The 10,437-nt window shown below is 39.3% G+C and overlaps 1 protein-coding gene across 1 annotated transcript; it reads right to left on the bottom strand.

Annotated features, from left to right (window-relative positions):
- Positions 1-5,076: 5,076 nt before the first annotated feature.
- On the bottom strand, positions 5,077-8,422 carry LOC148851936 (aspartic proteinase Asp1-like). The gene is made up of 9 exons (XM_088947807.1): positions 7,879-8,422; positions 6,925-7,042; positions 6,631-6,857; positions 6,301-6,531; positions 6,066-6,204; positions 5,772-5,966; positions 5,590-5,662; positions 5,417-5,504; positions 5,077-5,321 (listed from the first exon to the last, which is right to left on the bottom strand). The coding sequence occupies exons 1-9, from the start codon at positions 8,091-8,093 to the stop codon at positions 5,219-5,221; spliced, it is 1,389 nt and encodes a 462-aa protein (XP_088803933.1). The 5' UTR covers positions 8,094-8,422; the 3' UTR covers positions 5,077-5,218.
- Positions 8,423-10,437: the final 2,015 nt, after the last annotated feature.

The following is a 10,437-nucleotide window of genomic DNA, read 5'->3' as shown; positions in this document are numbered from 1 at the left end:
GTAAGAAAACAACAAAAGAAAAGAAAGAACGAGAAGAAAAGAGGAAGGACCACTTACCACCATACAGTGAGAGGCGGCGAGTGCGGCGAGCGACCTGGGCTCCATCTCCCCCCACTTAGTGACCTCCTCGTGGTAGATCACCCTTTGGCTCTTCCGCCCAACCACGAGGTAGTCATTGACACCCTCCCAGTCCCCCACCGGAAAGAACGGGTAGGGGAATGGGCGGGAAAGACCAGGAGGAATCACCCCTTGCCTCGGGAGCTCGCCCTTCTTGAGGCCACCTTCTCCGACACCTCCTTCAGACAGGGCCAGTGGAACTTCAGGCGGTGGAGAAACAAAGTTTGGCTCAGTAGACTCAAACTCAGTGCCCCTAGAAGTGGGAGTACGGTCAGGACATGACATCTTCACCTTACGCTTCTGGTTGCTAGAAAGAAGGCAGCGCGCGTCAACACTAAACATGATGGCTGCAAAAAAACCACAAGGTATTAGTCCAATAAAAAAGAAAATATATGTATACACATATGATAATTTTTACAAGGCACTACACGACCTAAAAGGCAACCTACCCAGACTCAGGCTGGCCTGCGCGAGCTTCTCCTCGATCAAGTAGTCTGAACAGAGAAGACCTACAACTGCCCAGGACATCAGCATTTTCCGAGTTTCAGAGTCCAACTCAACCCCGGGGTCCTGGACGGCGCCCCTCCAAGAGGTTGGGAAGGGCCACCCCTTGGGGTTACGGACCACAAAATAGTCCCGCTTCCTGGCGAAAACCTTGTTCGGTAGGTCATGCAGAAGCTTAAAGCCGCAACGAGGAGAAAAGTAATACGAATGCCTTTCCGGAGGCACTCCAGGAGTGGCATTCTTAATGCAGAAAATGGAAGAAAAAATATCAAGATCAAGGGGGAGACAATACTCATAGCACAGGGAAATGGTCCCAACTACATTCCAGATGGCGTTGGGATGGAGCTGGTCAATGGTAACATTAAAATGATTCAATACCTCCACTATTAGGGGGTGCAGGGGAAGACGTAGGCCAGCCTTGAGCTGTTCCTGGAAAATTACTACGTCATTGGGACCATGCTCCCAGGGAAAGTTACCAGTGGGGAGATTGTAGGCGAGGTCCCTAGGAAGGTGAAAGTAGCGGACTAGAGATCTGAGTCTCTCCATCATCATAGAGGAGGGACCGAAGGTGTCGGGCTCTCTGCCCCGAGAAGTAGAAGCCACATCGTCGGAGGCCTCTAGAGCCTCCGGAGCCTACTCCCAAGCTCTCACTGAGCTCGAGGGGGCGTCATCGTCCTGGTCACCATTCCAGGGATAAACGTGGTACGGATACCTAGACATGATTGACAGAATGAATAAGACTCACTAGAAAGATGAAACGGTGTGAACAGAAGAGCTCAGGCAGACTAGATGGATGCATGACCTCAAAATCTGAAGACAACAAGTTAGTGTGAAAGAAAATGAGGCCTGGGGGCCCTCCTATTTATAGCCACTGTGCCCCTAGATCAACGGCCCAGATTGAGACAGATTTGACGGTTCACAGTCAAGTTGACTGCACGTTTTCTGAAACTGAAATGTGACTAGTTGCACATCTCCCATGATTGAGGTAATGACAGCTGCACGACATCCAGAGTTAAGAGCCACTTCGATGCGTTTCTCGGCATTTGAAACGTCAGAAATCCCTTGACTTCTATGCACGCATTTAATATGAGTAGTCAATCAAGTTTGAACTTCGGTCAAATCCACCTATCACACTTCATGAACTCCTCATGCTAAGGTAGTACTCTTAGCCCGAGGAGTGGGGGGCAATTGATGGAGGATGATTTGATCCGCCCCCTTGAGACAATGACACATGGACCTGACTCAACACGAGCAACAACTCAGCACCATAACCTGACTGCGACTAAGTAACGAGCCTGCAAGACAACTCACTACGTCATAGCTCGCTATAGGGGGAGCTCGCTACAACGCGAGCTCGAGGTCCCCCGAGCTACTGAAAGGGAATACTCCAAGACTATCCCAACTCGCGAGCTAGGGTAACCAGCTCGCTCCAACACTTAGGCAGAAAGACTGCCCCAAAGACAATCTCGATGAGGGTCACCTCGAAGTGGGAGCTTGCTACAAAGTAGCTTGCAACAACATAGCTCGTTGCGCAATAGGGTAGGTCGCGACTAAGCAACGCGGGGCTCTCAGGAAGCTTCTATCTGACAAGACCGTACCCGCCAGACCATGCCACGTCTCTTGACTGACGGCGTAGTTCTTGCCCATTCGACAGACTGTACCCACGTCTCTCGACAGATGGTGGCGTGCCTATCCTCCCGGGACGTGTCACCCATCCAATTGAGTAGTACCCTACAACGGTCACCTGCGTAGCCCTGGCAGGCAATGGCTACGACAGAAGCCCAGTAGCAGTTATGCCCGATTTGATAAGAATGCCCCTATAAAAGCTCCTTAGTCGAAGGGGAGGGATCTCTAATCGAATCTGATTTTGAGTCATCTTACTTGCTCTCGAGCTAATCTTGAGAACTCAGTGATCTAGCGCGACCTGCACTCTTAGCCTCTTTACACTCTTTACTTTCTCCCCCAACGTTCTAACTTAAGCTTCGGAGTATTTCCGCCGGGCAAATCCCCCGATAATCCTTCACCTTCTTCTTTTCAGGTGCTGTCCGTTGCTAGATAGGAGCCAGTCAATAGCCAGGTAGGAGTGCCCGGATCGTGCTGCATCATCTATTATGATTATATGTTATCTACCACTACAAATCGGTGGTTTTGGAATGAAAAACTCAAGAACTTAATCAACGAAAATTATGATAATTGAAAGAAAGCATTTGCGAGTAAGAGTTCTTGGTGAATAAAATATTTTTGAGCTTAGCCAATTCCATAGTGAGAACAATTGAGTAGACTTTGGCTTTAATTGTTTCTCATTGAGATTTTTTTTTAATCTCTTCAAGTGTTTGAGCCTATAGTTCTATGTATACTCTTGCATCTGATCTAGCTTGCTTTGTATTTTCTCTTATCAACCTATTATAGAGGCATTTGCTTTATATTTATGCATTACATTGCTATATTTGTTGTATTTGCGTGTTCAAGATTGAACACCATTGAAGGTTTAGTTGGCACCCATAAGCCAACTATTCAAGTTTAATTGACACCTAGAAGTTCAATTGAGTCAAGACTTATAGACACCTAGAAGTCCTACTAATTGTAAGATTTCACTAGCACTTGAAAGTTTGCATGGTTTTAGTGGAATTTTTAGGACAATGCTTGAGAGAACATAAGCCAGGGTTTAGCTAAACCTTCATAAAAACCCTTGTATGCTTTACTTTCTACAATCACTTTCTTTATTTGTTCATCTTTACTTATTTGATTGTTTTGTTATTTGCATTGACATTGATTAGCACACACGTACACAACCTTTCATTCCATCAAATTTGCATTTATCGGTTTTGGACGACATTAGTTGGGGAAATATTTTTAGTACCCAATTCACCCCTCTTAGTTTAGACTGCCTTGGCAACATCTACATCAATAATAGAGGCTGAGCTACTTTGTCCTCCTCTTCTCTCTCCATTCAAAGGAAATGAACTTGACAATATGCCATTTCCACAACGATTTTAAAAGAATCTTCTTTATGAACAAGAGATGATTCGGTCCAAGGTTTAAAGTATCAAAAATGCAAGGTGTATTGGAAAGACAATTTTAAAAGATGTATTGGGATACACTTTGGATGTGCATAAATATGGACGAAAAATTAAAAATTAAGATATGTATAAATATATTAGAAAATTCAAATGTATCCTAAAAATATATTAGTAATAATAATTATAAGTTTTAAATAATTGTAAATAAGTTATTTAAATGTAAAAATTCATATTTAAAATCATTTAATTGTAAATAATTACAATTAATAACTGTTGAAAAATGATGGAATAAATAAAATTTAAGAAAACAAAAAAAAAACTAAAATATGAATGTGTATACATCAATTTTCAAATAACTAATATAAATGTTATGTGTGTACATCAATTTATATTAATATTTATTAGTATATAAATTTTAATAATTAATTCTAGATTTTATTAATAAATATCCATTAAGAAAAGAGAAAAACTACGCAAAAATAATAATGCATATGACCATAACAAACAAATGGGTGTGGCTCAGTGGTGACTTATAGTTGTTAAGACCTAGTGACTAAGGTTCAAAATTTGCCATTGTTTAAAGTTTGTAGTTTTTATACCAACAAAACGATATTAATGAGACAGGATCACTAATTAGTGGAATTAATGAGAGAGTATCATTAATTAGTGGAATTAATAAGAGATTAAATATAGAATTAGTGAAAGAAAAGTTAGAATTAAATATAGACGTGATTAAAGAGATTAATGAATGAGGGGCACTTGAAAAAAATCTAAGTATATCTATATCGGACTGTTTCGGGCCTATATTGGTGTGGTACATACAAAAAGAAACGGAACAAATGATTTCTACACGTTTCATGTATCAAGTTCTTGTCGGAACGATACGTATCGATCGATACAGCCCGTTGTGAAATTTTGAACCTTGATTCGGTCTCATTCTTGTTTCCTTAAAAAAACAATGATTTTTGAGAGAGGATTCGGTTTAGGAAGAGAGAGAAAGAGTCCATAACAATTATTTTTCTGAAAATAAGGAATTGTGGATTAAGAAGATAGGGAGTCCATAGGAAACTGCTTCTCAATTTCCTAATTTGCCACACATCGAGTCTTAGGTAACTATTGGCATTGACTTTCCAAAGAAAAAGAGAAAATATCCCTGCTAACTTGTTTAATGGGATAGCTGGGAAGAGTGAATAGAGGAGGGAGAAAGGAGAGCAAGGGTGACATTGACAACCTTGCTTTATATATTATAGCATAGACATGGAGTCCATTGTATGATGATCTTGCTAAAAAGAAAAGAATATGATGATCTTTGTGCAGGGTTTTGTACAACCATTTTTGATCCATTTCCAATCAATTAAATTTCTTATTCTTTTGTAGGGAGGAGGATGTAGATGTTTCCCCTTGTAACAACTACTCAAAAGAACTGAAACATGTATTTTTATTGTAACAAACTCCTATATCATTTTTCCTTTTAATTGTTAAGGTGGTATACATCAATTGTCATTTCCCTTGCCTCCCATAAATGAAAAACAAAAGACAAAAAATTATATTGTTTTTTCTCAGTAAATCCTGTTCTGCTATACAGCATCATCTCCAAAAGAATAAACTGCAGGATACTGATCTGATAAGATACTGAAGTCACTACCATAAGGATGAGAGGCTTTGTCACCACGATCTTCACTGTTGAAAAAACAGAGAAAAGAGTTGTCTAGTGAGATACCCTTTATGTACAGTCATTATAAAAGGAAGAAAATGAAAAAGAGTCCGTTCCAGACTTGGGGAGTCTATTGCAATATGTAGCTATCCATCCAATCTGCCTTTTCTCATTGTCATAAATCACTATTTTGTCACGCAGCAAAGTATCTGTAAAGAGCGCATCAAAAGAAAGAATGATAATCCATTTATAGAAAAAGAAAAAACTATTGCCTTTTGGTTCTTGGAGAATTACCACCAATAATATTGATATCCTGAAATCCTATTTCAGTACCATTCAAAATTCCTAAGCAGGCATTGCCATGAGACTGAAACAGAAAGAAACGTCAAGTGAGATTTTGTGGTTAAATTTTCAGGTGCTTCTCTCCCCACCTCTCTAAGATGATGATGATGATGATAAGTTTACAAAGTGCTTACACTGATAATCAAATAAGACTCGGGGAGTATTTCCAGTCGAGCATTCTTGCCATTTGAAAAGCTTAGTGTCAATGGCTTAAAGTGTTCCTTCACATCACGTATAGATTTAAACGGTTTTGTGCCTTTCCAACATATTGGGAGTGTTTGGTCATCCCGTGCTTCTTTTAATGGTTTTCCAGTTAAATCCTTCCTCACCTGGCAACATAATGGCATCAATTGATTTTTGTATAATATCAATTAATAAGCAAATAATAAAAGAATAGGGCATTCCTGTCCCATTGATTTTCAACTCACTAAAGAAATGAAAGTTTGGTAAAACTTGGAATCGAAGTAAGTGTAGGAGCTCCCACTGTCAAAAACTGTCATCAGACCCTTGACACCAGTATGCTGCCCTCCAAAAATCAGATCGGCAGGTCCCGGCGAGTAGTATTTGCTAAGTAAGAAGAGAATTCCATTATAAGAAACATGGAATTGGACTCGATACCCAAAACTGTTTATATGTTTGGGGGGGGGGTTATGGATTGCTTACTTCAAGGGATTGCGTGACATTGGTGTCCAAACTACTCCAGAAGGTGGGACAAGATCATCACCAAAGAATAAAAACCCTCCACCTTGTCCATCAAAACAGTGGCCAACCACATTTCTTGTTAAACCTTGATCACTGAGCTGAGATATAATGCTAGATTTGCTGTTACCAAGTCCAAGCACTCCATCCGTAGGTAAAGATGATACAGTAGAGAACTCCTGATCATACCCACATCTATAAACAAGAAGCTAACAATACTTAATATCATGAAAATTTGAAAGAAAAGAAAGACAATGAATAACTCAGATCAAAGGAGTATATGAAGTATTGCACCCAAAAACCAAATGGGGTTTAAGAAGAGATCCATTGGTAACACGCAGCGAGAATTCATCCTTGACGAGGACGCCAAGTGAGGAACCGTGATCAGCATACTCAATGTCATAGTCACATTGATCTTTTGGTCTCTCACGTTTGTGGTTTCCAGGGTGATTGAGGGAGGCGCAGATGGGATCCTGACAATAAACTAAATTGTTTTTGGGTCGGTACAGAGGATGGGGTACCTGCCAAAAGAAATATTAGAAAGAGTAGCAATTTGTATATATGTCTGTTTAATCTCTAAGGATTTACCTGAGAGCAGCTAACACAGGGAGCATCGCATTGGAGCCATGTGAGATCGCTGCCAGTGTCAATATCAAGGTAGTAAGGCTTGGGTTGCTGTCCAATGTAAAGGGTAACATAGTACAACCTGCAAGACAGAAGAGGGCACTGGTTGTGGAAGTAGGAAATGAAAAAACTGAAAAATCTCAGTGTTCTGTATCAAGATAAACTGGAACTGGAAGAAAAGAGAAAAATACTTGAACAAGATTTTATTGTATAGAGGCCATACAGCAGGTGAAACTGCAATGCAGGGAGCTTTCAGAAATTAAATGGCAAGATAAATATATGATCGAGTAATAGTTTATAGTAAGGGGTCGTCAAACAACACAGGACAGACAAGAAATAGGTTGTCGAATCCTCTTCAAAGCAACTGGAAGGGAAGATGATCAAATTTCAAAATAAGCTGTTCATTTGAACGTGCAAGGAAAATTTCTTAAAAGTTAGACAAATTTTGAATAATCTACGAAGGAATAAAATTGAATGGAAACGAAAATCTTGAAAGTTAGAGATGCAAACAAATTTAAGGGATGGAATTTTGGAAGAAATGGAAAAGAAAGGTCCTCGAGTTTCAAAAGATAAAATGAGTTCTGAAATTTGAAAATCAAACATAGGAAACAAAATCAAATTCAGCTAAAATAGGTAGTGGGATTTATAAAAGAAAACGAGTCAGAAACCGGATTCTGAAACGGGTACTAAAATTTGAAAGAAATTAAAACAAAAAATCAAAACAAGTTTCCAAATTGCAGACACCCAAATCAATTCAAGAATCAACCAGCAAAACAAATACAAGAATTTTGGGGGAAAACCAATGGAACAAGGACAAATGGAAACTGATGAACTGCAATTCAATATTTTCCTAGATATTAAAAATCAAATAATTATCTACAAATCTATAAACCACCAATTAATCTTTTCAAAACGTACCCTTCAGGATACACATTTCCACGAACCGGAAGCACAACGGAGGAGGGAGCACTTTTGGTGTCACGCTTGGCGCTCGATGACGCTGATGGCTTCTTCCAGTTGAGCAAATTGAATGCTGCAGAACAATCTTGAAACATCGCAGACAAAACCAGCACCGATACGACCAAGAACGACATCGTACTTCCTTTCGTCTCCATCTTTGCTCCGAACCTCATTTCTCAAGATGGGTAGCAACAAAATCGCTCCACTCCTTCGTACAAGGCAACAAGAAACAAGTCCAAGACTGCAATAAGATCTATTTATCTATTACAGTCGTTAAAACCAACGAAAGACCCAGACATGCTTGAGTCAACAGAATTGAATACATATCAATTGAATAAATTGAGTAGAGATTTTATTAAATGGAGGAGGACTGGGGAGGCAAAAGAATTGAATAAATTGAGTAGAGATCTGTTATTTTGGATTCTCTCTCTCTATAGATGGTGGGCCCTTACTTGTTGATTAAGGATTTCTGATTGAACTTTTTAATTGTTTTAAGGGGATCCTTAGTACATAAATTAAAGTGAGCCATGGGCAGAGGCAACTTTATAACTATTCCTTCTTTCCTCTGAGATGGGAATGTGTTGTGGGTCCCTTGTTGGGAAACCTTGGGCTAACCCGTCAAAGATGCACTGGCCCATTTACCAATTTTTTAGAAGACCTTTTCAATCGGATCGGGTTCGGGTCGGATAAGGTGTTCTCACTTCTCAAGCCACCAAAGACAGATCTTAATTTTAAATATTCAGGTTTGGGTTTATCCACAAGTCAGATGGGTCAATGGTTCAATCAGTTGATCTTTGATTAAATCAATATTTTTTTTTATCAAAATATACATTTAATCATGTGGTTCAACTGTCTAGTTAACACCAGTTTGAAAATGTTGATTTAAAAATAGGTAACCCATGATGCAACCTAAGTTTTCGAGTTGGATTGCATCAGCCGGTCTTCTAGTTTGGGTCACTAGATAAGGAGTCCTAACCAGCTTTTTTCAGGTCGGGTCAGGTCGGGTCTATAGGTTGGGTCAATTTTTACCGGGTTTAAATCTGATGCCTACTAATCTATTAATACATATCAAAGAAGAAAATCCAACTCATTTCCCAGTAAAAAATAAAAAAAAAAGGAAATTCCAAAGTAACATGCTCGTTCATTGGAACCTTCTTCAGGTTTGAGTCAAGAAGGTTGGCCCACTCAGGAATAAGTACTTGGGAGAATTGGGCAAGACTAATGGGTCAAAACTCAAAATTGGCTTTCTTATGTGAAAGGAATACAGTGTAGAATTTCTTATGAAGTTTTTCATTAGGAAAATTTACTAGTTTGTTCTTGTATTTCACGGACGTGGGATGGGATGTGGGTGCGCTAGAAAGGTGCTGGTTGTTCTGTTCGGGTCACATTGAAACCATTTCTTGCCAACAGGGTCAAGATAGACCTGTCAACGGGATCGGGGCAATGATTTTTTTTGGGGGGCTCATTTCGGTCAACTTTCTAGCTGGGCCAAGAATGGGATCGGGTCAATTATAAACGGATCTAATTCAAATTTAAACAATTGGATACTGTTTGCGGTTCTATTGGCCTAACAAAGCATCGGGTCCATTGTCAGGCCATGGGCAAAATCAATTCAACTATATGGATCAAAAGAACCGATATGTGGATTCATAGTGAGGAATAGTGTTGAAGCCAAAGACATCCATTTGATTCCATGTTGGGGATCCACTAGACATTTAGACAATAAAACAACCTAAACGTCCCTATCAATAATTTGATCTTTCTTTTAGGTAAGCTACAAGAAATATACTTGGGCTCCCTACTGTTCAGATCCATATTTGTGGGATACAAGCTCAGTTTCATCTTTTATTACCAAAATTGTTTAATGTTGTTATATTTGATGAAACAAAACCGTTTTGGTCACTGGGTCACAGGTTGAATGGTCTAACCATCCGGTTTGAATGCTATTGGTTTAAATAAAAATGTAACAACGATAACAAAAAGAATTATTTTTTAAAGTTATTTTACATCTGAATAGAGTAATCAATATTTGCGATGGGATTCTCTGCTCTGTACACACTGTGAAAGCATGGGAATCCAATTGTAGATTGGTAACATCTTCCCATAAATTTAACATATATATATATATATAGGAGATGTTCCCAATGTGGGGCTAGATGCTATATTCCCAATGGTAAGATCTATGGCTGGTTGTAAATTGGTGGGCTTTGGTTTCGAGGTTTTTGGGAAGGGCTATCCCAATTGTGTAATGCATTTGTGTTAAAAAAGAAAAAGAAAAGAAAAGAGAGAGAAAATTCCAGAAGAGAGTACCTTCGACTTAGCCTAATCTCTGTGTGGTTGCATACTTTCTTCCTTATGAAGCAACAACTTTAACTTGTTAGAGATACTTTTGTAGTGGAGAAAGTTCAAATCTCTAAAGAACCTACTTCTTAAGCAGAGAAGAATGCCTTTGTAAGTTTGGCTTTTAGGACTTTCCAACTCGATTTCCATTTTATTGGTGAAGGAGACTTTTGCCTT

Source organism: Nelumbo lutea, chromosome 5 (genome assembly GCF_056320005.1).
Source record: "Nelumbo lutea isolate HS-2025 chromosome 5, American lotus-T2T, whole genome shotgun sequence".
NCBI lineage: Eukaryota > Viridiplantae > Streptophyta > Magnoliopsida > Proteales > Nelumbonaceae > Nelumbo > Nelumbo lutea.
This window is presented reverse-complemented; position numbering and strand designations above follow the sequence as displayed.

What these genes read in the sequence shown, in the direction of transcription:
- LOC148851936 (XM_088947807.1), bottom strand. Translation starts at nt 8,093, where the DNA reads ATGAGGTTCGGAGCAAAGATGGAGACGAAAGGAAGTACGATGTCGTTC. An exon ending in AGTCTTATTTGATTATCAGT is followed by an intron (nt 5,663 to 5,771) that starts GTAAGCACTTTG and finishes TTTCTGTTTCAG; the next exon opens with TCTCATGGCAATGCCTGCTT. An exon ending in TATTGCAATAGACTCCCCAA is followed by an intron (nt 5,322 to 5,416) that starts GTCTGGAACGGA and finishes TTTTTTCAACAG; the next exon opens with TGAAGATCGTGGTGACAAAG.